Below are 27,909 nucleotides of genomic sequence, written 5' to 3' on the forward strand. Positions count from 1 at the left end.
TATGTTGTTTTTTCATACTGTGTGTAATTTGTATTGTTTGCCTGAAAAGTTTCCAAAAATTCATCACAATATACATTCAGTATATAGTTTGTCCCAGATGGAAGCTCCATGTTTATATTTTGGACCATTCTCTTCATCACGCGCCATTATATCCTGCACAAAAGGATCACACAATGGCCTTTATATAATAGCTCGGCATCAAAATATTACAGCTATGGAATCTTATTTAAACATCCAGAACGCGATTGCAATTAATATTTAATCTAAATCTGAGTTGATACTCATTTCCACACGAATTTAAACTAACTAAGCTTAGCACCGTAACATATCTCAGTGCGATTTTAGGCAACAACGCGTTTCAATTAGCCGCCGACCAAAAAAAATCTCAATACGAATGTTGATTGCAGACCATGCCGTTTACAGTTAATCAATGCTGCACCATCTGTATCTGTCGCCGTTTCCCAACCGGAGGTGTGGTGTACCAATATCATACGATAGTATGTAGTCTCAGGTGAAATACTTAATATTTCGACCGGTCTCTGACCAAAATTGCACGAGGAAACTTGAAGAGATAGTAACTCTGTCCGCAGCTGCACTCACGATCCGACATATGGCGGCTAAAACACATCCATATACGGCTCGGACTCATGAGGCAAGTCGTGCTGATAGATTGTTCGACGGATTTGGTCCGTATCGTACGGCGGCAACTTTTTATAAATGACAATAGTGCGTAAACGTGGATTAATGACCGCCACTCCTGAACGGCTGTCCGAATGGATTATACTCGACAATTTCAAGACTTAAGATTGATAGCTTAGTTACTTTAGAAACGGCGAATACATTTGAAACACCATTACCGTACAAGTATTTATTAACTCCGGGATCTTTAACACTAAATAAAATTCAGATTTTACTGTTTTAAAACTGTTCAACATAATGATACTGAGATAACAATCCAAATGAAATGTTTCCCCGGAATGTCTTACATGCCCAAAATAACGATCAATCTTAACAAAGAATTTGTATGACTAAAACAAGTGTCTATAGGGAGTTTCATTTCAATCAAGCGTGAAGCATTGTAGAGACGTCAAAACACTTAAGGAACACAAAGGACTCTTGTATCACGTTTCAAACGTAATAAAACGTTTAATTAACTATGAAAAATATTGCCGAGAGAGGACAAGAGCTGATTATGCTGAAGTGCTCTTTAAAAATGACGTGGGATATTGCAGGCGAATATGATCTCTGAGTGGATCGGCATATGGGAGTGAATCAGGTGTGGAACAATGTCTGACAGGTCAAGATACCGACGAGCATGTGCTTTGTTGTACGCCCCCCGCGTCGGTGCATCATTTGCATCATGGTAAAACATTCGCTGTAAATGAAATTATGGTGTCGTTGACAGGAACACGGAACATTCGCTGATCTGCTGAGGTCGTTTAGTTATAATTACTCTCTATTCGTTGTAACTACATATTTGTTTTTAACATATAGTCCAACTTGTGACCCTCTAAATACTTTAATCGTTCAAATAAAGCTACAACCGTTACGTGTTGGTAAAAAGAAAACTGTATTTATTCATAACATCTAGTAAGTTTTTTTTGTATCTCACAAATTGGCGTTAATACTAAATGGAACCATTTACGAGAATTATGTGGTCATGCAGTTCCAAATGATTACACAATTTACAACTAATGGTCTTGCACTTGTCATAGCTGTCAGTATCGTAAAGTTAGTTATTACTTACGGCAGATTGGGCCAAAGCCCATAAATTACAAAGTATGGAACGACAGGTACGTCGTTTAAGGTATGGTTCGCTTAAAATGTCCAAGGATAAGTTGTACTGACATAGATTTTAGGCGATAAGCGATACGTGATAAAAGTCATAAGCGACCAAGAGATTGTTGCTCAACAACATTTATAATAATAAAAAAATGTCAAGCAACCAACAGTTACATCAAAAAATTGAACAACATTAGTCTTGGATACTGCATGGAGATTAATCATATTTTATTTCATTTTAAATTAAGAAAAATTGTACCTTAATTTAAAATTCTATTTACAGGATCTTGACTTAAATGGAGAACATGAAGTTCAATGGGTAGGTAGAGCATGAGCATATCTTGTCAAAGTGACCGCCTTACGGTTATGATAACGGGCGTAGCAAATTGCATTAAACTCTACGCACGATAGGTCTGTTATGAACTTTATTCCTCATCATAAAATGAATTACTTTATTGTTACCAAGAAGTCTTGGTTATCGGTCTGATACCGGTTGCTCTTTGACATACCTAATAAGGAGCTTTCTTTTAAACTATAATAGTTCTTTCATGAACTAAGGCATGCTATTTATATTATGTAACCTATAAACTAAATAGAGTTAGTAGTGAGTGATACGAATCTTGCATCTTACTTGAAATATGAAAAATTGCACCGATATAATAATTTCAATATATCGCTGACTGAACTCAATAGAGGCATAACTGAAGAATTGTGTACCTTCAGTTAGTATGATTTCTTAATCACATGCTTTATTCTATGAATTATGGACAAAACTTCCTAATTCATAAATTATTAGTTCAGTAACATACAAAATAAATGTACGTAAAGCTGGCACAACTGGCAGATATATTATCATGACTTAAAAGGCCAATCTTAACAACTTAGTCGGCTGACATTATACATGCTTAACCCACACGTTCAAACCAATCGTTTAAATGGAAAGTAAAGCCTCAGTCTAGACGACGTAAAACAAAATGTGTCAGTAGCGCCATAAAACTACAATGTGTTTATCGCCAAGAGAGGAAGACAACATTATTGCTAATTTGCATAATAATGTTTACACTGCTTCTGCTTATACTCAGTTATCTATGATACTTGTAAAAAATACAAAACAAAGAAAGGTGAAAAAATATTTCCCGAGAAAATATCTGATTAAAATTATAATTACAGTGAAACATAGGATATCTCTGAAGCACAATTTACTATAGCTTTTTTCCATTTTATAATGTGATTCAACAATGAATAGCTAGACACTTCAATTAAATCCATAGAAAAGAGCATTTTATAAATTGCTGTGGGCAATTCGAGAATAACGCCACGCTACGGATGCGCTGTCGCTTTAGTGGCGTAAGTTTCGCCCAGAACAACAGTTCCATTCATATAAAGTCTGAGCGCACGTGTGATGTTCGGAGTTCTTCACGTCAGCATTTGACGCATGGAATTATTGATGAGAATATCATTTTCAGTGTTAAAAATCTAGAAACTACAATCATGAATTCATACTAAAAATTCGTCACTCCAATACAAATACTATTTTTACTGATTACGTTAATCAATATCTAAATTCAATTGAAAATGTAATCGATGTAGCAGCGTTAGGAAAGCCTTGTCACGTAGACTATGTAAAAACAAGCATTACATCAGCGTCCATCTGAAAATAATCTGCTCTGGACTATTCCAATCGGATAGACTTGAGAACGCTGCGCTCAACATTGTTCGATTCGTGACTGATCACCGCGTTATTTTTGGAGATGAAATAAATTAAGGTGATTGAGCGATTGAAGGACAGACAAAGCTAAATTGTCTTGTAACAAAAGCGTTGCAAAATCAATATTAATGATACGTGCAACGACTAAAACGCTTCACAAAATTTTTAAAATTTCTTCAATTGGTCATGATTATAAGATGCTTTGAATTTCTACTAATTATATTGTTTTTCTAAATAAACAAGTAATAAACGTCAGCATCTACCTATAATGCTGCAAATTTAACAATTTACATATTTCTAATCAATTATTATTAAGTTGCAATATTTAAACGCTTGCTATCAATGGTAATCTTTTAAAATAATCTGTTAAGATTTGAGTTTTCTTCGTAATTGATGGTTTACTAAAAAGTTAATAACTTTATCCTCAGCCAGAAGTTGGATTTCAATTTAAAAGAAATCCATTTCACAGAAGCAACTTATCTCGGTCATCTTGAAATATTTGTATCCGCCTCAAGTGGTTGAAAATCGACTTTTCCTTCTCGTTGCCTATTCGTCTGCAATGCAGTCGGGGGACTGAGCCAATGCGTCTCTAGTAGCGGTCAAAGGTATCTCGTTACGTATCCACCTACATACTTTGATTTCTGCATTTCAATTTTTAATGACACGCTTGCATAAAATTCATGTACGTTTTAGTGTTGATATTTTGGAAAAACCTGTACAAGTAAACGAAAATTCTCGCACTTTCCACAGAAAGGTCTACATGAAAAACAATTAGTGAAGGACATATTTTTTTATACAAATATGTTGTAGAAAAAAATGCTTCTTTCTGAATATGTATCTGATAATCTCCAGCTCAAAGGATATAACATCGTTCTATTCGCTTCATACGATGAATCTGTTATCTTATGTTGCTCTATGTTTATCTACCTAAGATCGCCTGAAGCAACTTCAAAACAATTTGGAGAGTCTCAAAGCATCTTCAATTTCAAGCTGAGGACAGGCCAATACGTCAGACATATCCGGTAATTCCAACAATCTATTCGTCTAAAAGTTTCATTTGACCCCGTCTACACCCGCCCTCCCCCAGGAGAGGGCTCGCCAGACTGCCGAGGGTGCGGCAACTTGTCGAGACACGTACGCGGTTGTCTTAGGGCTGACAGGTGACAAATAAGATTTAGAATTTGTCAATCAGATAATTCAAATTGAGGGATCGCAACGATTGAGTCAAGTAGGTTCGTGGGATACTTTCTTTTATTCGCTTACATATTGGTCCAAAATTAAGTTAAACATTACCAAAACTGATTTAAAGTCATATGGAGATTTATCAAGAATAATTAGGTAATCCAAAGCAAACATTCAATTAAGCACATAAAATATTGCTATTTCAGATTTTATAACGAGCGGCAACCCTAACCATACTTTTAATAAAATACATGCCGTATTCGCTCTTATTTCCTAAGCTTTTGAGTTTGGTATTACATTAAAATTTGGGATGCAGCCAAGTCAGGCTACGAAGGCTCAATGTTGGAAATTGAGGTTTCCGCTGAAAATTGATTCTGAACTAACATGCTGAATTGAAATTTAATATGTGAACTTTCATTTTACAATGGAGCTAACGTATAATGTATGAAATGTTCAAGTTTTGTAGAGTCCATTCGGAAAAGTTTTATCGGTGGTTCAATATAGTTACTAAGTTTCTATAGAAATTGTAACTGTTTTAGAAATTCTAAGGCTTGACATCTTCATAAAGTATTATTGAAATTTGAATACGGCAGCGTGTGCCTTGGTATCGTGTGTTGCATATTTCATAGTACATTTCACAACTATGAACAAATTGAATCCCTGTGAATTGACAAAATCAACGTACAATATGTCTATAGCTTTTTTCTATTGTCCCTCATCATAAGTGTTGTGCCACATGTTTGTCTCACATAAGACTACGTATTCACCATTGAATAAATCGAGAAACGACTGAAGTAAGCAATCGCCTTTTTCCTCTCCAATGCATACACTGAGGCACGATTGCGCAAGGAGTGCTTTAAAAAATTTACTATTCGCGGTAACCTCAACCACACCGAGCCCGCAAGTGCGTCCGCAGTGCGGAGTCGCTTGTCTCTTTCGCGCGCATGCAAATGTCATTTTCTTTCATTTTTTGCACAGGCACGCTTTTCAGGCACGCTGTAAAAGTATTCATGTAAGTTCTGTGGGTTTATTAAAAGTTGTAAAGCCGTTGTTCATGCGAAGTTTTAATAGCATCGACCTATTAATGCTTAAGTTTTGGTAAAAATAGGAAGATATAGATGCTTAGGTTCATTTTAAATTCATTCATACGTACACCTACTACATATAGAACAAAACGGAACCGGGAAAGTAAAAAGATCCAAAAATTCAAAATTTAATGCAACGCCCAATGAATCCTCAAGTGGATTTAAGATTAATTTGTAATGACGTCATTCACTGCATACTGATACAATCCGAGGCCTATTGAGCCGGCCGATTGACGCACAACAATCGAATGCATTGAATCGATTGTGACGTATGCCTATCGAGCTGGTTAATTCTATTTCAATCGAGATATCTATTTGGATCGACCCACGCGGTTCGCGCGTTAGATGGTAATTTATGGTCCGACTTTGTCTTCGCTTTATTTAGTCTGCGCTCGCGAATTTGTTTGTCACTAACCAACATGACGACATCGGCACTTAACTAGCGTGTTTGGTAAATTGCCTCGCGTCGTTATGGTGATGTATATGTTACTTTTAGCAGTATATACAACTTTTAAAATTACTGATGATTACTGTAATCATCAGTAATTTTAACATTGTACAGAAATCAGATCATCTTTTAAAAGGTTACACAATTTTTATATTATAGGAAATATATCATGATATGTTTTTAATGTTTGGTTTTACTCTTAAATATCAAATCTTTAATAAAAGTTTTACACCCATGATACTATATAAACAACACACATACTTGGTGCAATGTTATAAATATTCGTACCCGATTTATCGACATTAAAACTGATTTACGAGCGCATCACTATCTCGGGCGGATACGAGTAATGTGTAATTTTAACCTTTACGTTGGCAACATCGCATAAACATTCGGCGCGTTCAACTTGACGGTGTGATTCTATGAGATTGTTAATTCTAATTGAAAAATCGTTCCATTGAGAAATAGAGCCCCTTGATTACTACAGAACTGAGTAAGGGAAATTCTTGTTACAGATAATAAGATGTATATAGGGGGATTTGTAACTATGTAGGTATGTACTTCTTTATAATAAGCATACGCTTACTAACTGGCGGTACAAAAAATTGCACCACAGTGTTAAGTTAGTTTTTACACCGTGATTAGCAGAAATTGCTTAATAAACTGGATACAAAAGTTTATGAATGCTTTCCGAGAAGTTCAGAAAGTTTTTCAAGTTGCGATCGTGGCAGGCAAAGTTCACCACAAGTACTAGGGCGACAGAGCATCGGTGGAGGTTAAACGCGGCGCACATATTCGCGTGGGCCGCCCCCCGCCCGCGCCGCGCCCCTCAGCAGGGTCGACGACCGCCGCGGCCGATTCGGCCGACGGCGCGCCTCACCTTGACATTCATCTCGAGCACGCTTTGACCAAACGCTTGAATTAACCCGTTTGAATTCGAACGCCGCCAGAGAATCATCCCTTCGCGTCAGAGGCAAGCATCTTCTTGTTCTTCTGCCACCCTAGTACTTTGCGTAGGCGCTAATGAAGTAAATTAAGGATGAGCGATCATGAGTGGTATTTTGAATTGAATCATTTCCTTTACCAGTCTGAACAACTATGGTTAGAATTGCTTTAATAAACCTAACCAAAGTCATATTTAGACTGAAATCTAATTAAGATTTTAGGACATTTGAAGCATTTGAGTGTAATGGCCAAATTTAAAAAAAAAGTAGGTAAGCTTCGTTAAGAAATCAGGTAACAAAGGAAATTTTAAATATGCGAGGACAGAATTATATGTTATTTCGAGGAAAATATGAATCATTTGTAACGGTTCTGTCGTGGCGAAAAATGCGTCATTATAATAATAAATAATATTTTTGAAATATTTATTATCACTGGATACAAATATAGGTTCAAGTTATTTTAGACTCACGATTCATCAAATTACCCTGGATAAAAATACGTAGTGCCCTTAGGAGTTTTAAAGACATAACAATTTATTTTATCTGCAGGAAATTATCCGACAATCATAATACTTAACTCTACCATCGAAGGATGTCACAGAACATTTTCTTTAATAAAGAAACGCAATTCTTAATGCGACTTGACAGATGACCGATGCGTGAAAGTGCCTGCAATGCGACTTTGCACTGTATATCGTTAACCCAAGGCCTAAAATGTCGTCAAAGCTGGGTAAGCAAAAAAGCAAAAAGCACTTCGTGGCCAAGCCATTGTTTAAGTTACGTCAGTTGACTCAGCATGGGAGTTATGGCGAAGTTGGCAGTGAAGTATGTGAGTTATGGTAAGATTGGCACACCATGCCTACAGGAAAATAACGTGGTGCGATTCGAATGACCTCATGGTGACATTTCATAACCTGTTTTGGGCCTCAACTCAGCGAAGGAAAAAATAATGTTATGGAGATTTTGAATTACTTTGCTAGTCAGCTTATCAGATCAGCTGACTATGTTATGCCGTGGTAACCATGGATAAGCTTAAGTTTTGAAGAATAAATGAATGTTTACAAAGGTCTTTCTAAAAATGGTATTTCACATGGTTCAAAACTCATCAGGGCTCGCAAAATGCTTCAAATAAAAAAGGCATCGTCAACAACTGCGGAGGTAAGAAGTAAGAACAACAATGCAAGCGTTAATTTGAGTGGAATCGTCAGACTTGCATCGCTTGTATTGGGTATGAGAGTATGAGGAGTCCTTGTGCAGCCAATTTTGATATGCAAATGAATATGTTCAATTACGTATCTGATAATGACAAACATGTGTGACATTCAGTCACCTTGTGTGCAGTTTGTGTGGTATTTGAATAACTTAATGATGTTTGGTGTTTGTTAAAAACGTCTTAAATTATACCATAATTCTTGACAATGGTCTCACGTTTTTTGCTATTTGCTACTATTATGCAAGTCTAGACGTAGAACTATCTTAGTTTGTTACCTTTAACCGATTCTGACTTTTAGAAACGAATTATTTTACAAGATTTATAGTAGTGGATTTTGGTTTCTACTGAAATACGGAATTGTGGCGTCGGCAATAATGACACACACACACGTTCGTTTTTAAAACCCATCCATTGAAAGACATCACAGAGGTCATCAAGCATTGTGGCATTGAGATCCTCTTACGACTCCGTCGTATGACAACATCATCTACGAGTCGCAGTTGAGTGATGTGCTCGTCATCGAGGTCGATACATTCCCTTCAACACTATCAGCTTAAACACATCTTCCAGTAGCAGTGAAGAGGCGCATGATCTCATTTATTACAAAATATCACGTTCGTATATACTTCGTAAAATAAATACAGCGTTTGTGAAGTCGTGACGACAACTACTCCTAAAGCAACGAGCGATTAATCAGCAGAACTCAATGGTCCATGAAATCCTTTTAATTTGAATGACAAAAGTGCGCGCAGCATTCATTGGCGCCGGGCGGCCGGCAGAGTACGCCCGATTGTTCTAGCGACTAGGACTTTGACAGTGCTACGATTTTTTTAATATACTTTTTCTAGGTGGTTTTTATGCGCGTCGCTAGAGGCTGTGAGCTTATTTAGAAAAATCTCGCCTAGCTACTATTTTTTTCGTAACATTTTATGAATAACATAAATGAAAATTTGTCAATAAAGTTCTAACATATAAGTTCTAACATATAAAATTGTATATAAAGGGTGAATTTTTAAAACGGGCCTGCAGGGCCAAATCCGAAACTATAAGGATTAGCGAAAAATGCTGAAAGGAGTTACGAGGCCGATTTTGATAAAAACTAAAATTCCCGGCTAAGGAAAAAAATATTTTAAAAAACGAATGATGCAGTTTTAGTTTTTATCAAAATCGGCCTCGTAACTCCTTTCAGCATTTTTTGCTAATCCTTATAGTTTCGGATTTGGCCCTGCAGGCCCGTTTTAAAAATTCAACCTGTATAGGTACTTTAATTTCGAGTTTGACTGCAGTGATATCCCCACCCTTAGTGTTAACAGCAGGTGTGTGCATGTGCTACTTTTCAATTAATGGTAAAACTTAAGACATCTGTAGATAAAAGCTGTTGAGCGTGGCTCTAGTCTTATTAGACATCAGATAAACTATGTGTACTTACATAATTAAAAAATAAGGAAAAATCATTCCATAGCAAAAAAGTAACATATTAATTTTTTTTATTGATATTTTATTAAGTATTGATTAGTTTCTTAAGTTAATGTCTTATGAAATATCTTCTATTTTTATAAAGAAATCCCTTACAGCACTTAGCAGAAGTATATAACAAAGGAACAATAAAAATAATATGATCGCATCACCATACTAACAAAGTTATGACAAGAAAAAACACCTATAAAATTATCTGACAGCTTATGACTCAACTTATATCTGATAAGATATGAGGCTCGGCTGTAAATAGCCCAAGAATGCTAAAGTAGTAACCATTACACAAACACAATGTTATCATTGCCACTAATACTCCTTTGTATTAACATGCCATAGACAGTAAAACACTTTGGAAAAATGTGATAGCATGTTGTGCAGACATAACACAAGAACTTAAGCTATAAGATGTAAGGATTCCTTCAAGTATTCTCAATAAGTCAAAATGGTCAAGGTGACAGCATTCAACTCGTGTTTAAAATCATTGAGGTGTCATAATTGAGAGTACTTATTGTTCTCTTTTGTATCTGATTTATATGTCTGTAGCTAAAAAGATTAATGACACACTTGTACGTAAGAGGGACTTGCAGATATTTGGTCATCAAGTAAGAACTACATTGCAGTCTCAGACTGATTAAATTTAAAACAGTTGTCCAGACAAAAAGATGTAAGAGAAATAACCATTACAGGCCCATTACAGGACAAGGGGTAACACAATGTGAAAGTGTCTGTACATTTGTTCCCTGTGCTGCTCAAGTATAAATTGCATGTGTGAAATGATGGATATAGCCAACTCTCGGAGCATTATGGAGAGGGAGGAAAATATTATGGAATGTACCTCACAAAGGACAATATAGCCGTGCTATTTTGATTGCTTAATTATAGAACCATTGTACATAAATCCATTTTCATGGAAAAATGTAGTGAATAAATGAATAGATTACTTATACTATTCATCTTACTCAACATTCTGTTGAAATAACAAAACAAACAGGCTTTGTAATGAGGCAGTATTGGATAGAATGAGCTCATCGTCAATTACACCTAAAGCCATAATATGAAGTTTGTTTTTCCTCAAATATACTATACTTAAAATTTTATCAAAATTCTGGTATGTCGCAGACAATTAATTAGTTCACAATCCGAAAATAATAATATAGTGCATATAAACATAACAAGTATACGTCAGTTTGAGTAAGTTACATACTCTACCCATGTCAGGTTATTTTTAAATTATACTAATTAAACCTGTTTATTAAATTGTGAACAATTATATTTGTGTTATTATATAACGAACCTATGTTCATACCAGTTTAGGGCTAATGAAAAATTAGTATCAAAACTCTACATGACTATACCCTGTTGCAGATACCAAACATGGTCAAGTACATAGTGGTTTAGTGTTTAACCAGCTATTGACGAGCCGAGAACCCAGTACAATGCTATGACAACAATAGTCCATTACACCAAAAAGCGAAGCATGACCTCGCAACACATGGGCATGAGTGATTCATCATAACCTCAACCAGGGGAATGCCATTTTAGAAATGAATTTGAATGTTACACAAACCATACTATACAAAGCTTTACCAATTTTAGGATAAGGACTGTAGTGATATTATTTGGATTAGGGTCACAGAATGAATTTGTTACTTTTCACGATACTTCAATTTATTTTACTTTAAGTAAAAAGGAATAGGAGAGTAAATAGAATGAGAATAGTTGGGAAATTATGATATTATCATATCATAATATGCTCATATAAAATCTGATTTATCTGTCATTCAATAACTTGAATATGGCATATAACAATTATCTATACACTGTATATCTTCCTGCTTGAGTTATTGAAACTAAAACAATCATCATTGTATGAAACATAAGGTAAATAGGCACCCTACCAATCCTTTTTTTTGAACTTCATGAATTGAATAAATACAATATTTGTTAAACAAATATGGGTTAATCGCAGCAAATAATTTTGTTTCCCAATATTTGCAATATAAGGTAAAGTTATGTTACATTCAAATCTTATTTTTCTATATAATAAAGAGTGCTCCAAGTGTTCTTGAATATATTAGATATCATGTAAGTAGGACTGACTTTCAATAAAGTTTTAGCTGTTAATTCATAACCTAATCTTATATAGTACTTATAGTAATTGCTATGTGAATATATTGTTGGGAGTAAGTTGATTATGCATATCTAAGGGAATAGTTTGTTAGTTTAGATAATATACTGATCACATTTTTAAAGTGTGAACATAATGAGGTTAAATATATAAGTATTGAAAGTTGGAAAACTTACATATATGAGTCCAGAGTAATATCTGTCCTTGATGTTGTGGAGCACGGAGGCTTCGTTGAGACACGTGAGCTCCGCCATGTCCTCCACCTTGTCGAACTTGGGCGGGTTCATCTTCTGGATGTCATCTATCTGCACCAGGATGCGCTTGCCCGACTCCGCGATCTCCACTTCCACCTCGTCGCCTCGCTCTCCCTTGATGCCCGCCGCCACGAACCCCTGGTTCTCGTGGGGCACCCATACCAACCGCTTCTGCGTCCATTCCGCCTGCGTCGCCGGGTCGTTGAAGCTGTTCCGGTCCACCGACAGGTACCGCAGCTCCGGGTCGTTTCTATCCATGTCCACCATCGCGCCGCCCGATCACGCCGCGCGACCCGATTCGCGATAACCTAGCGCCGACACTGTATACCACATTAAACGGCCCCCCCAACCGACACACCACAACACACCTTCGAAAATTCACCGGCTCGATCCGCGTGTGCCGCTACCGACCACGACGGCCACAAAATGACGATCGCGACTGAGACTGACAGAACGACGGCGGTTATACGAGTAGGAGGGATGAACCGGTCGACGCCCGAACTCACGTTCTGTTTGTCCGAAACGCGGATCCTAATATTGCTGCTTAACGGGACGGACGCGAAACTGTATCGCTGTACAAATAACTTATTTACACTAGATATATTATAAATACGCCTAACGAAATATAAAGCCGCTTAATTGAATCGATTAAAATGCAGAAATGAACGCAGGAATCTCACCAATACTTCTTTTTATGTCAAATCAAACGTTTGAGTTTGTCGTACTTTACAAAATTACATTACGTCCAATAACTTTACTTCTCTCTGATTGGCTTCAATTCGCGGTAACGTAAATTGACAGATTTCTAACCAATAAATAGTTCATAATGCAGCTGTCAAATGTGAATAATGTTACTAAAGAACACATTTCCTAAAAATCAGGACGCGTTCATTTTATTCACAGCACAAATCACAGGATAAACAGAAATAAAGCGCATATTTCTAAAAATGAAACTTACAATATTATCATGTATAATACACTAAACCTATATAAAAATAATATGATGATATTCCTTTTTAACCGACTTCATTAAAATTTAAATTGTATATAATTTGTCGGGTTTGGCAATATTTGTATTAAAATAATAATGTAGTTTCACTTTAATAATAATATATCATGTATAGTTATAGGGTGGGTATTTTTGTAGGGTCACTAAAAAGGTAGAGCGTGAAGAAGGAAACAATTTTTGCGCTTGGAAGAATGTGGCTGGCTGACTTATTAGCGGCTTTATTAGTGTTTGGGATTGGCAATACATCTTTTATCAGTTTCAGGTGAATATCTGGTTCTATATAAAAATGATAACACATGTCCATGGGTGGCAATGACTACTGCCTATGCAAAGAGTACAGTAACCTATTGTGCATCCTCAATACGAGTATATTATAACATAAAGCGAATGTGGACAACCGCCTGCCCGCAGTCCATATTGTTGCCTTGGGATAGCCACCTTTTAGTGGACGGCAAAGTTTCATATAATTATGGGAGATTAAAAAGCATTTTTTATCCATCTATTGTCTGGGCGGCCAAATTCAAGACAGCATATTTTTCAAATACCCCTTGTGGCTCCACCTCCACAACTGACTTCTGACTGTATCTTCAAAAAGTAGCCGGAACTTTATGTAAAAAGTGTATTACAATATCAACTACAATTATAATATAGTGAACATCAAAGAGTATAGTGACCATGTGAACATTACTAAAGATTTAAAAGACTTCACTGAAACAACTTAGAAACACTTGTGTAAAATGTTGAAATTTTTTTAATTTATTAAGTGCTCAATATATAAAACACATTTTTTTGTTATAATATAGGAGTAGCAGACGAACATGCAGTCCACCTGATGGTAAGTGGCTACTGCCACCCATGGACATCTCTAATAAATCCAGATAGGATTAAATATTCCTACCTGAGATCGACCACAGATGTGTCGCTACCCCTGAGGACTAAGGTTCTGAAAAGTATGTCACCTTTACCACACCCTTCAAACTAAAACACAGCATCCCTTAACACTGATATTATGGGGTGCAAATAGGAAGGAAATGTAAGCAAACATTGACCATATAAGTTAATTTGCTACTTAAACCCATGGCACATAGTGTGTTGTGAAATGAAAATGAAAGTAAACCAAGTTTACTAAGTGAGGCTACACCATTAGATATGGATGTCAAGACTTCATAAGCCATCGAAACATTAAAGAATATTTCATGACTTTGTTTATATTCGGAAAGTAATATAGAATACATAAGATGTATGGCAAAAATAAATGAATCCAGCTCAGAACTCAATATGAAAAACAACCAGAATCGTGTGTCAGTGTCATTTTCCTTGTCTCAGTTTCAGTTAATGTCAAATTGTCAATTAAATTGTTTTTAGGGTTCTTTGGACAATTAAATAATAATTAATTTTATATCTGAATATAATTAAGCGATAGGAAAGCGTGGTTGGTTTAAGTTAGATAGTACTTAAATAACAATTAATAATGAGCCGAACTCGCATTTCAAACTGTAAAACAGAATGAAAGATAATATTTAAAGCATATTTACATAAAAGTACAAGACAATATTAATTATAAGTACTACGGAACCGTTACTTGTGAAATAGACTTGTATTTAGTCGGGTTTTTTGTGATAAATATATTCAAGATAAATTGATAATGTGAGATCGCTGAGATCACTGCGTTCTTTAACTGAATAAAAATATATACCTGATAACAGTGATAACTTTAGTATTGAATGAGTTTGCTGATACAATATTCAACATTATTACGAAATACGGTTAGATAAAGGTTACGTTATAAAAAGTTTAATATAAACAGTCTTTTTATATTCACAGTAATACGCAATCGTACGTCTTCCCGGTGACAAGCATAAATAAGTCAGTGTTTTATACAGATTTTTCATGAAATCACCGTTTTCTGTGACCAGAACATAAAGTGATCTTATTGGAATTCAACTAAATATTCCCTATACAATGGCGTACATAGTAGATATGAGGTCCGACACGGTGACGAAGCCCACTAAAGCCATGAAGCACGCCATGGTGAACTCTGCGCTGGGTGACGACGTGTTCGGCGAGGACCCCACGGTCAACGCGCTTGAGAGCAAAGTGGCCACGCTGCTGGGCAAGCAGGCGGCCCTCTTCGTGCCCAGTGGCACCATGGCTAATCTCATTGCTAGTAAGTAATAGTCAAGGTTTATCTAGACATAACAATGGTTAAATGCTTTCCTGTTTTAAGAATATGTTAATACAGACATGAGGACTACCGCATTGTTAGCGAAAGCTAGCCATAGTCTACCTCAGCTAGGTTAACCTTATTAATTGTCTTTGGATTTCATTAGCATTATACCTGTCCATGAGCAGCTGTGACCACTTACTAGCAGATAGACTTTATGCTGGATTTATATTTCAATTTCTTTATACAAAGTAAATATACCTATATCTAATTTAATCCCTTATGTGTCAAACAGCAACAGATTTTGGGTATGTTAATACATAGTTACATTTAATACTACATTTGTATGACCATAATTAAATATTATTCTTTGTCAGCACTCTAAAACTATATTCAAAATGTAAAATTCTTTATTCCAATTTATTTCTATTTTCAGTAATGGTGCATTGCAACAAACGAGGATCAGAAGCAATTGTTGGCAGGGAAAGTCATATATTTCAATATGAACAAGGTAAATTTAATATAAAAAATACTATTTGACTGACTACTACTTACTTTGTCCGTTCCAAACTGCTAGTCCACTCCATATAAAGAAACTTTTCGCATCGCAATAGCAAATTCCAGATACTAATGGGATGAACAGATGACAGAGTGGGATGCCCCTGGCACCCCTCCGCTGCCCACTCTCGCTCACGGGTAATTTGTTGCATTAGTGTGCCCTTACATTACGGAGTATATACTAACTAAACCTGCACGCAACAACTTCAGAGTGGAGCAGTTTGGTGCGGACTATAACTAGGCTATATAATAAGGTACTGATTGCAAGAAAGTGTAACTAAAATACCCCAAATCTTGCAGGTGGCTCTGCACACTTGGCTGGTGTCCTGCTCCACCCAATGAAGAACAATCCGGATGGTACTTTTGACCTGGCAGAGGTGGAATCGCTGATCCGTGGCTCAGATGTGCACGAGCCTATCACCTCTTTGGTTTGCATTGAAAACACCCACAATAAGTGTGGAGGAAAGGTGGGTTCCTTTTTTTATTCACATTTATGTCTTACTCGGTTTTTGATCTTATGTAATCTATTAATTTAATTATATATGTGTTTCCATAACATAATATAAACTTGGCATAACTACACGCTGCTGCTACTTGGAGTTTTGCGTAACTAAAAAAAGTCTTAAAATATAAAATACTATATGATTTTTAATTTATGAAATTTATATTAGTGTTTAAATCCTGTCAAAACTGGTCCTACTAAGATTGTCCCTATTATTTTAACAGACAAAATAAATTTAACTCGATGTGTATGTTCATATAAGTTACACCATAGAAGTTAGCAAAACCTTAAAAAGGCTTATTTTAGCAAAGGCTATTTTAATTTACAGGTGCTACCCCTGAAATGGCTAGACGAGTGCGCAGCACTGTGCAAGCGGCACAGCATCCCGCTGCACGTGGACGGCGCGCGGCTGCTCAACGCCAGCGCCCACCTGGAGGTGGCTCCGGAGCGCCTGGTCCGCGACTGTGACACTGTGTACATCTGCTTCAGCAAGGGCCTGAGCGCTCCTGTTGGCTCTGCTCTGGCTGGCTCCTATCATTTTATAGAGCAGTGAGTGTTGCCTGCTGTAAATTCATTATTGCATTTAGAAGGTATGAGGTGTGAGGTGGCAACTTATATCATTATCTGGTAAGAACACAACCTTATCCTTACTTCCTTACTAATATTATAAATCCGAAAGTAACTCTGTCTGTCTGTCTGGTTGTCTCTTCTTCACGCCTAAACCACTGAACCGATTTTAATGAAATTTTGTACAAAGATAGTCTGAGACCCGAAAAAGGACATAGGATAGTTTTTATCCCGGAAATCCTATGGGAACTAGGGATGGCGATCTAAGATGGATTAATCGAAGAATCGATCTTTTGGACCAAAAAAATAGATTATTTTAATCGATATTAGTAAGGATTGAATCGTAAACTATGCATTTGATCAAGTGATGATCTTTAACAAAGTTCTTGTCCATGAGCCCACAAAGCTTCCAGAGTTTGTACGACCAATTATCGCCAGATGGTGCCACTGTCGTTCCAATGAAGGTACGAATTTTCAGTTTTATGTATGTTAGTATGTCATATTTTTTTCTTTTAAACGCGGGCAATAACTAGTATTATATACATCCTTTATATTTTATTTATTATCATATTTTCTATTTGATCTAATAGTTTTATTGATATTGAATTTTAGTGTTCACGTCTTTTTTCTAAGGCTAAAATGAAATGAAGTATTTGTTTCGCATATTCTTTTCTATTCTATATTTCATGGCAACTAAAAAAGTAAATGTTGGAGTTTTCCGCAACGCATCAATAGATGGCGCTTCTGAATCACGCTATCAAAGTTTTGCAACCCCTTGCAATATACATAAACTCTGAACTAACTAACTAACTGAGTTCGGCGGCTCTCCGGGAATTATTCCTGGCGAAAATGTCCATTTACCAATCGTTTATAGGATTTGTAAATAGTAATAGCCTAGTGGTTAAGAAGATCGGCCTTTTGATCGAGGGGTCCGAAGTTCATATCCCAGGCATGCAATTTTGATTTATCAAAGTTTTGTGTGTATTAGAAATTTATTTTCACTAGCTTAACTGATGAAGGAAAAATTTGTGAGAAAACCTGCATAACTAAGAAATCTTTAAAAAAAATCAAAGGTATGTAAAGCTACCAATGTGCACTTGATTAAGACCTAATCCTTCTCATTTTGAGAGGAGACCCGTGCCCAGCAGTAGGACAGTAATGGGTTGATGTTGATATCGTATTTAATGTTATAGTAAAAGTTAACATTGTTATTAATTGTCAGAGCGCGTCGCATGCGCAAGATGCTGGGCGGCGGCATGCGGCAGGCGGGCGTGCTGGCGGCCGCCGCGCTCGTGGCGCTAGAGGAGGTGGCGCCGCGCCTGCCGCTCGACCACAAGCGCGCATTCCGCCTCGCCAAGGGTAAGGTGAGAGATTGCCTTAACTGCCGCTAGCGACATCTGCTTTAAAACTTCTGGGGATAGAAATTTAGGGCTCATGAATTTTTTGAATGGTGTTTGAGCTACTCAATAATAAAATATGACTCCAAATATAAATAATAATGTAATATTAATATGACTCCAAGTAGATATGTCGTCACTAAACAAAGATATAATGGAGTAAGATTTGGTAGGGTTAAAAGACGACTCGAGTGGCATAGTAGCATAAAAAGTTCAATCAACAAATTGGATTTCTATTTGTTTTTTTTGGGTTTTGATAACTATGAAAATGATGTTTATTCTGTATGTTTACAACATCTACAACGGGTTTATGTTGGGACCATTTTGAAACTCCAAAGCCTAGAAACTAAGACATACAAAGTAAATAACATGTTTTATAAGTATTATAAATACCACCAATACCATCACCTACACATAAAACATACAAAGTAAATAACATGTTTTGTAAGTATTATTTACCACCAATACAATCACCTACACATCTACACACAGTGTATGCAGCATGAGGTTGTCTTTGTTGGCAGTGATTGAAGGTCTGTTCCTGAAGTCGTTCTCAGTGGACGTGGCCAACCAGCACACGAACATCGTGCTGGTGAGGATCGCGGCCGCCAGCGCGCTCTCCGCCGACGCCGTGCTGCAGCGCCTGGAGCAAGTGTGCCTTGCTGAGACACAGGTGAGTGGGAACCCTATTATTATTATCAACTTTTTCTGATATTGTACTTTAAACTGCAATTTCCGAGGTACATAAATAGTTGTATACAGTACTGAGAAAATATAGAGATAATTTTAAGAATTCGAGTGCAGCGCCTAGATACTACAGTCTATTTCTTTTACGAAATGTAAGCAATAACCTCAGCCCATGCAAACTTTTCTCTTTATATCTGCATAGCATATGTATTGTATGTATATGTACTGAACCGTGTGTATGCATGTATATGCACATAGGAAGTTGTAACTTCTTTGGTGTAATTAAAAAGATGTGTGTATCAAAGTGACATGATTTAAATGCTGATATGAAAAGTTAACGCTAATAATTATTTCCAAAGCTGGTAAAAGAAGTATGGCATTAAAAAAATTGGTTATTGCTTTCACGATGTTACATTAAAGACAGTGTTTCTTAACACAGGGCGACTGCAAGACGACCAATGATGAGGGTGTGATAGTAAAGGGTATCCCGTTTGATAACAAGACAATCCGCCTCACCACACACAATGACATATCGGATGAAGATTTGTGGCTCGCCATCATGAAGATCACCTATGTGTTCAAGGAACTGGATGCTGCTCATCCATTCTAACTCTGATGAATCTATGAATGACGACGACTCTATGAATTAAAAGGTATATTATGACAATATTACATGACACAGAATGAATTATGGAGAAGCCCATATGTACAAGTTTTTAGTTAACCTGTTTTCTTGTTCATATGTGTATGAGGGTCAAATCTTGCAACTCAATTATAAAGCTTTTTACCTCAACAATTTAAACTGAAATTAGCTAGTGAAGTCATTCTAAATCCAATATGGCGAATGTGCCAAAGCAGCGGACCAATTATTTTGTATGTAACCACATGATACTATCAAATGGAGTATGGAGTTTCTTGCGCCGCTTCTTCTCCATAGCGAAATACCTTCCGAAGCGGTGGTAGTTTGTTGACTTTCAAAAAGTATTCTATATGAATCAATTTTGAATAAATGAGATTTGAATTTGAAATCAAAGTGTTTTCTGAAAAGAATATGACTACAACTTGCTTTAAAAAACTTTAAATAAATTTATGTATATTTTACTGAGAAAATCATCTGTTTCTTTATAGAATAACAGAGTTATGTCATTATCGTTTTACAATTGTATAAATTATAGTAATTCATGAAATGAACCTTTAAAACTAATTTAACCTATAAATTATTATTTATCAGTGACCCATTCCTTATATACTGAACCAAGTTACTTAAACGAGCAATATCTAAAAAACCTAGGAATGTTAAGATATTTCAGAAAAATAAGTTTCGTAATGATATTAATAGATTGTATTATATTATGTACATAATGTGTATATTCCAAGAGAGTAAAATGCATTTTGCAGAGGTTAATATAATTACCTCTTGTTGCTCAATTTAAAAAAAAAAAAGAAATTATAAGTGATATTATTTTTTGTTTGAAATGTGGCAATATCGAATAGTTATACTAATATATTGTTTTATACGAAAAGCCCGTTTAAGACAGCCACTATTTATTTTAATATTTATATCTATTCTATTCTATAGATATTTAAAAGTTATTTTGTGTCATACTATATTAAAATAATATTATTATAAGTGATGTGTATACACATTTTACTGATAAGGATTCTATATTATGGGGCCTGTATGTTACCAATGTTATATAACTGTCGCAAAATGAAATATACAATGTTTTACTTACAAATCGTTTTATTTATACATACATTGATTTGCTGATTTCAAAAATCACTTAGTAATAAACAAATATACGTATAACACCAATACTTAACCTATGTATACTTATCAACTTAAATTACGTTGAGTATGGTAATAAACCCCCTTTAAATACTATTATGAATACCTACAATACGATTCAGAATCTTTCATACAAACTTTTTATTTTGTATCTTTTTTGTACAGTTTATTAATGACTTATAGGATACTACGATAGTTGTAACCTTTCTTATATCCTAAAGCTGATCACGAGGCGTCAACAACTCTCAAATTTATGAAACATTCGGAGTATTCGAAAAAATAAGCAAAATATTATAAGTCTGTTACTATCGCTATTTTCTAGAGTGTCAGCATAGTACGAATAAAGAATTTAGTCCCAATTTTACATTCACAATGAGGTTCAGTTAGCGGGTCACAATAAGTTTGGTTTGAATGCGCTCTTATAACTAAGTTTTGTATGTTTTTATAACACAGCCTTATATCTAACGATAAGTAGCCGTAGCCAATAGGTAAATAAATTAAATCAATTTAATTGTATGCTAGGATCTAATTCTTACCACAATATTTCGAAAACCATAGTAGCAACCTAGATTATTTAATCTCATTGGATTCAAGTATATTTTAACATAGCGACAATATCATTATTCATTATAAAAACTGTATCTATTATAAAAACTAAGTATGTTAAGGGTGGGTTTATTTTTTTTTCTTGATAACTTTTCCTTTGTTTTTATGAATAGGTAGGTAGGTAAGGGAACTTCCATAAAATACAGAGTTAATTAAAAATGACAATACTAATGTGGAGACTTCTTGAAATTACTTGACGGGTCACATTATTCTAAAAAAAATGGATTCATCAAAAAATCCATACAAATTACAAACTCGGAATTAAGACTAAGGGCGCTTTCACATTAACCACTTGCGCCTTGTTTTGCATGGCCGTAACCACATGGCTTTCGCTATGTGAGAGTCGTAATGTTGTCTGTTCCATTTGGCCGTTTGGTTCAAAAATATTGTTTTCCAATATTATGTGGAAACTTTAAATATCAGGTATCACTAACTAAAAATAATAAGCAGTCTTCACATTCAGTAGGAAATGAATGAGATTGAGCATTTATCACTTTTGCTTAAATAAATTAATGTACTATCATTAAACTTAGTACATTTTAAAGAAAATAATCAATATACAATTAGTAAACAAATTGAGAAAGTTAAAGTCTGACTGTAAATAAACTGCGCTTGTAGTGAATTAACATGATAGTCGAATCCTTGCCGCTTGCTGCCCCAAAGCGAAAAATGATGGGACATCTTAAGTCGTCTAGTAAGTAATTTATAAAACTTCTAAGCATTACATAATATTGTCTAATGGTTCGCCAGTTCTAAGACAATGATAAAATATTTTTTGACGAGTAAGTTCTGGCGAGCCTCTACTTAGATCTGGTGGGGTTGGCATTACTGGAGAGATTACTCGACTTGAAATGTATAGCCAGTTTAACTCCTACATATAAACAATAATATATGATAATGATAATAAAATTATAAAGGACCTGATAAATGACTCGTCCGAGGCGCCTGACACAACCTAGCGCAACTCGTACGTCTATGTTTACGTTTGGTGCGTATAAAAGACTAACTTATGTTTTATTAAACTTATTATAATCATGCCACACCGCGAACATTTCGCTCGGGTTGCCGTACCCATGCGATGCTATGACATCCTTGTACCCTTCTCGTGTGTACATCTTCTTATAGAAATGGAAATTTTCACAATGCGTGAGCTCTAAACCCAATTTTTTGGCTATAATCCCGAGGTATATGTCATCGAATCGGAAATGTTTGACGAACGCACTCGCCACGTGGATAGTCTTCATTGACTTGTTGGAGAGAACATACGCGCCCGCGGTCACGTACGGCGGCCAGCGGTCCCACGGATACTCCTCCAGCGATACACGCCACTTGCTCGTCCAAAACCGTTGCGGCGACGACTTGAACACGTACCCGGCGAACAGGTGATTCTCGTACGCTTTATCGTGAGCAACATCCGCGATTGCTGTCTCTACGTAGTTAAGAAGATTCTTCACTGATATGTACATATCGTCGTCCGTAAATAAGTAATAATCGGCCCTGGAACAGTGCTCGTATGCCCAACGGAACGTCATCATTGTTTTTATCGTCATGTTGTAATAGTTGTCTTGGAAATCCATTTGGATGATATCTGAATATTGCTTCTTTTCCATTTCGACTGCGCTGACAACGGAAGGATCCGGATTCTTGTGTACTCCGAGGAAAAAAAGGATCTTTACGATTCTATTCGCAGGCGCATCGTTTTCTCTCCCATAAGTTAGTCGAATAGTCCTTCGTTGCGCGACATGCTCTAGTGCCGACTTGACTAAAATTACTAAATCGATTCTTTCGTAAGTGGAGCACTTTTGAGAATTGCTAAGATACTTATACGGATAATAATTTATAGGCGCAACATTTGGTCGGTCGCCCGATAAAACATCGTCGACGACCGACTTTAAGTTGACATTGAGCGGGTAACTGAAGTCGTTTTCGTAACTCTTCGAGAACACGTAGTCACCGATTCCAAAAAAGTAGTACACGAACACCACAGCGCACGAATATACTAAAAACCTTTTTCGCCGCATGGCGGCACAGTTTATGAGATTCTTATTTCACAAATCGATTGCCGTCTGAAATGAATGGAAAAATAACTCATTATTACTTGCTCGCTGACTATCCAAATACAAACATAATATTTTTGGCGGCAACTGAGTCCCATTACTGGGGTCGTGAGGAAGGTAGGATTTTTATCTAATTCTACACTTATACCGTCAGGTAAAGATTGTGTGTCGTGGGGGCATGGACACACACAGCTGTGTACCTACGCAACAGTGATATGATTGTAACACTAATACCCAGAACAGAAATCTAACTCATAATTTAGATTTCTCCCTATCCAAATATCTATCGTTTGCGTTACCTTCTGTATGTAAGACTGGTATGGTTACTTTTCAGTTTTAAAAATGCTAAGGCTTAATTATTATTGTAACATTTTACAAGTTATAGTTTTCACATAAGTGACAAGTAATGGAAATAAATCACATTGACCTGAATGCAAAGTTATGCAAATATTATCTATAAATAAGTGAAGCGAAGTTTACACGCGGTAGGTATGTCTTATCGACAACAATTTCATATGTAAACTTACTTAAATATGTTTTGCAAAATTCCGATAAAAAAATGCAGTTGTACAGTTTAACAAGTAAACTGATTTTATTTAAACAGATGTAAATTTTTAAGAATGCAGTGTGTGGTCCCCTATGTCTACGAAACAAATCAACGAAAAGCTCATATCGGTACATTTAAAATAAAAATGTTTATTCAAATGTTAAATAATTTATTCAGTTCGCCTTTGAGGTAATCATCGCTTTTCCTTATTCTCATGTATGGACCATTTCTTATTTTTACCACGCTTTTATTAGCTTGACTTGTGTGTAGGTAACAGATTCTTTGAACTCTATTTTTACCCACTTAGAACGGTCCAATTGATTTAAAATTGTAAACATGTATCAAGAAGCTATGACAATATACGATTTTAATATTTTTTTCCCATTCTCATCAGGATCGCCAGGAGAAACGAGTTTCTTTGAGCGATTTTTGCATGGGTTTTAGTATCTAAACTATATTTTTTATAAGCTTATTAATTTGTTAGATTTGCTGTTATGTTTGTTTTGTTTTATTTGTGCTAGCGGCCATACATATTAATAATTTCAAGTATTATGGTTCAAGACATAAGAACCTTGTGACAGACGGAGAGAAAACAGAGGCTTAGTAGGGGCCTTTGGGTCTTTTTACCCTCTGTATACGGAATACTAAAAAGACGATTTATTTAATCGCACGGTTTTACCTAAGCTTTTGCTGTTGGATTAACAACTCCATCTACCTAATTTCATATTTGTAAACAGAAACGTTAACGATGAAAAATGTTACAATTGAAAGGACTTACTCATTATAATTATGACAGGAAATGTAGGTACACAATAAAGTTAACTAACCCACTAACTAATGACACACGCGCACATATGCCTGCGTCACTCGAAGCCTCAAGTTTGAGTGGAGGAAGGAAAACATTGTTATATTGATAGTACCTACCAGCAAGTAATCTGTGTATATATAAACACTGACTACTGTGTCTATTTGCGATTACTGATGTTTTTAAGCTCATAGGCTTTTAATATCATATAACAAATAACATGGAGATTTATATAAATACAATTTATCTAATGTTCAAAATATCACTTTGGTTTTTTTTTATAATATAGGAGTAGCAGACGAGCATGCAGTCCACCTGATGGTAAGTGGCTACTGCCGCCCATGGACATCTGTAATCAACCCCAGATAGGATTAGATATTCCTACCTGAGTTCGGCCACAGATGCGCCGCTACCCCTGAGGACTAAGCTGGAACGCCTCGGAAAAGTCTGTCTCCCTTACCACACCCTTCAAACCGGAATACAGCAGCGCCTAACACTGCTATTATTAGGTAGAAATAGGTGTGGCGGTGGTGCCGCCGGAGTCGAACCACAAAGGGTTCTACCACCTTCAGAATAAGAATGTCTAAGAATGATATGCATTAAAGGCAGGACTGGATCTAGGGCAAGCCGGTGCCCATTCCCCGGGCGGCAATTTCAGAGAGCGGCCAAATTCACACTACCAACAAATGGACAACTCATCATTTACTAAACTTTGACCTACACTATGCACGAACATTATTAATCGCGAGGCGCGTATGTAGGTATCTACCTACATACGCGCCTCGCGATTAGCGCGCGCGATTAGGTAGCGCGCATATTTCGGTAAAAATAAATATAAGTGGTCGGGCATTTCTCACATTTTGCCCCGCCTAAACAATTTAACATCTGGGGCTAATTACTATTTATTTAAGGGATACTATTTTAATAATAAGTAAAGACAAAGTACTAATTTTTCATGCTTTTAAAAGCCTATGCTATACCAAATAAATACAATTTATTTAATTTACAGTGTTAAAATACAAAAGCAGTTTTAAGTATATTGTCTCAGTGGATTCTAATTATGTAAATAGATAAATTAAATAATTTCTAGTAAACAAATATTTTAAATGGAAATGGAATGGATAAAATTGTAAATGGAAGTACACTCAGATGAAGACATGAAAGACACATGAAGAGAAGCTTGTATAGTATGTTGCAACTCGAATTAAATTTTAATGATATAAATTTGTTTATGGTATTCTTTTATATGCACTGACACTATGTAACATTTGAAACTAAAATAATTTTAACATTTAAAGAGGACTTGCTCGTTTATTTATAAAATAATAATAACAAGTTGTAATATTGATACAATTTATTAATTATTAAATGACAATAATACTGGAAAGTTGCACTTTTGTCAGTCACAGCAGTTGCATATGGCAGAAAACCTAATACAAAATTGATATTACTCAATAGTTTTTTGGGCATCATTTAAATTTATTTAACAACCTTTTTTTTTTCATTTTTAAATTTGCTAAGTCAGTCCTCTTCACCATTCTACTTTAATACAATTTAAAGAACTGCAGGTGATGCTTACTGGTTTACAGCGAGGTGTCCACCGTGGAGCTTATGGACACTGGGGGCAGGTAATGGCTCCGGATCTGGTTGTGCAGGCGTGCCACTTCACTGTCAACACTCTCCATCTCGCGGACCAGTTGTGTGAACTGCACTATACCTGGGAGCATTAAAATGTTACTTAGTTATTGAGCTTAGACCCAATAATGTTTAAAGTCAATAGACTAGACTGGTGGTACACTACTTTGTGGTTCAACTCCAGAGGCACCACATATTTTGCCTAATAATGGCAGTGTTAAGTGCTGCTGTGTTCTATTTTGTAACAACAACATACTTTTCTGATGCGTTCCAACTTAGTCCTATTGAGAAGTAACACATTTATGGCCAAAACACTAAATTAGGAATCTACTCGACTTATTTTCAGTCCTATTTCTGTGTGGAGATTTATTGATAGATGGTTTTGAAAGTTGTGTTTACCTTATATATCCTTCACTAACAATAAAGGTTATATTGTTTGTCTAATTTCAACATTTTATATGTAATTGAATTGAAGTAAGCCATTATCCCATACTTCATTTGATGGTAAATGATAACTGCCACCAATTATACTTTTGTAATGAACTTCAAACAGGATTGGTGTTACAGGTAGTTGCTCACAAATTATATTAAACTCCTGAGTAAATAACAATGAAAACAAACACACCTTCCCGAGAATTAGTGAAGCCATGTCGCTTAATAGTCTCCATCTCAATCTGCACGACCATGGGGAAGACGAGCTGCATCATCTTCAGCATCTCATTGCCTGCCGCCTCCTTGGCCTCGTCCAGCTTGGACGCGTAGTCGGGGCACTCCAGCGCCTCTATCACTTCAGACAGGATCGTGCGCACCGTGTCTACTGTCACGTTTTGGGGAGAGGCCATTTCTTAGAGACACTTTATCATGGCTATAAAAAGACAAAATCCGTGACAGAATATTATGGCATACAAAAGAAAATAAACACACGTTAAGTGTAATGCTTTTGATCGCACAACAAAAATCCGTTAATTGTTTACAGTGCATGTGTATCTGTGATTTGGTAATGTGAAGTTTGGAAACAATAACTTACGTTTACAGAACACATGTATTAGCACATCGCCTTTAGAATCCTGTCCCCACCGTCCATATTAATCACATTAAATTTTACAATTTTATCGGACAAATAGTTTTTGCACCCTTTTATGTGCAGTGGAATTATTATAAATTTATTAGCATGAGATGACTCTTGCTTGAAAATTTTCCTATTCCTTTTAGGTTTTTGACTTTTTGACAAAAAGACAAACAAATTTGGCATTTCAGTTAGGGATGTGATCTGAGATCGATTAATGGAAGAACTAAAATTTGAACCAATAACATCGATTTTTTTATATCGATCTCAGATACTGGAAAAACAAATATTGTTATTAAG

General features: G+C 35.9%; 3 protein-coding genes across 11 annotated transcripts in view; 1 reads left to right on the plus strand and 2 right to left on the minus strand.

Annotated features, from left to right (window-relative positions):
* Nucleotides 1-12,966, minus strand: part of zip (myosin heavy chain 10) — a 74,225-nt gene extending 61,259 nt beyond the window's left edge. Inside the window, exon 1 of one of the 2 annotated variants that reach the window (XM_073076190.1) lies at nucleotides 12,143-12,966. In XM_073076190.1, coding sequence (XP_072932291.1) covers nucleotides 12,143-12,487 — 345 coding nt within the window. In that variant the 5' untranslated portion in view covers nucleotides 12,488-12,966. The remainder of the gene's footprint in view (nucleotides 1-12,142) is intronic. The other variant, XM_073076189.1, reaches the window with a different exon arrangement.
* A 1,562-nt stretch (nucleotides 12,967-14,528) lies between these two features.
* On the plus strand, nucleotides 14,529-19,804 carry LOC140744558 (uncharacterized). Of its 4 annotated transcripts, none has more exons than XM_073076192.1 (8): nucleotides 14,529-14,661; nucleotides 15,054-15,396; nucleotides 15,830-15,904; nucleotides 16,252-16,418; nucleotides 16,782-17,002; nucleotides 18,243-18,379; nucleotides 18,942-19,090; nucleotides 19,544-19,804. In XM_073076192.1, exons 2-8 carry the CDS (start codon nucleotides 15,192-15,194, stop codon nucleotides 19,712-19,714), a joined length of 1,125 nt encoding a protein of 374 aa, XP_072932293.1. In that variant the 5' UTR covers nucleotides 14,529-14,661; nucleotides 15,054-15,191; the 3' UTR covers nucleotides 19,715-19,804. The 4 variants fall into 4 exon arrangements, with proteins under 4 accessions (XP_072932293.1, XP_072932292.1, XP_072932295.1 ...); XM_073076194.1 differs by having other exon boundaries at nucleotides 14,547-14,661; nucleotides 15,113-15,396; XM_073076193.1 differs by having other exon boundaries at nucleotides 14,551-14,661; nucleotides 15,037-15,396.
* LOC140744559 (protein C10-like) lies at nucleotides 18,924-27,811 on the minus strand. Of its 5 annotated transcripts, none has more exons than XM_073076200.1 (4): nucleotides 27,571-27,811; nucleotides 27,169-27,408; nucleotides 26,488-26,625; nucleotides 18,924-19,060 (listed from the first exon to the last, which is right to left on the minus strand). In XM_073076200.1, the coding sequence occupies exons 2-3, from the start codon at nucleotides 27,383-27,385 to the stop codon at nucleotides 26,492-26,494; spliced, it is 351 nt and encodes a 116-aa protein (XP_072932301.1). In that variant the 5' UTR covers nucleotides 27,386-27,408; nucleotides 27,571-27,811; the 3' UTR covers nucleotides 18,924-19,060; nucleotides 26,488-26,491. The 5 variants fall into 5 exon arrangements, with proteins under 5 accessions (XP_072932301.1, XP_072932297.1, XP_072932298.1 ...); XM_073076199.1 differs by lacking the exon at nucleotides 18,924-19,060 and adding an exon at nucleotides 23,425-23,565 and having other exon boundaries at nucleotides 27,571-27,810; XM_073076198.1 differs by lacking the exon at nucleotides 18,924-19,060 and adding an exon at nucleotides 26,245-26,338 and having other exon boundaries at nucleotides 27,571-27,810.
* Between the last annotated feature and the right edge of the window lie 98 nt (nucleotides 27,812-27,909).

The sequence above is a fragment of the Epargyreus clarus genome, unplaced genomic scaffold (assembly GCF_041222505.1).
Source record: "Epargyreus clarus isolate Ecla_fem2 unplaced genomic scaffold, WU_Ecla_fem_2.2 ptg000008l, whole genome shotgun sequence".
NCBI lineage: Eukaryota > Metazoa > Arthropoda > Insecta > Lepidoptera > Hesperiidae > Epargyreus > Epargyreus clarus.

What these genes read in the sequence shown, in the direction of transcription:
- LOC140744558 (XM_073076192.1), top strand. Translation starts at nt 15,192, where the DNA reads ATGGCGTACATAGTAGATATGAGGTCCGACACGGTGACGAAGCCCACT. An exon ending in ACAATAAGTGTGGAGGAAAG is followed by an intron (nt 16,419 to 16,781) that starts GTGGGTTCCTTT and finishes TTTAATTTACAG; the next exon opens with GTGCTACCCCTGAAATGGCT. An exon ending in TGTGCCTTGCTGAGACACAG is followed by an intron (nt 19,091 to 19,543) that starts GTGAGTGGGAAC and finishes TTCTTAACACAG; the next exon opens with GGCGACTGCAAGACGACCAA.
- LOC140744559 (XM_073076196.1), bottom strand. Translation starts at nt 23,520, where the DNA reads ATGCGGCGAAAAAGGTTTTTAGTATATTCGTGCGCTGTGGTGTTCGTG.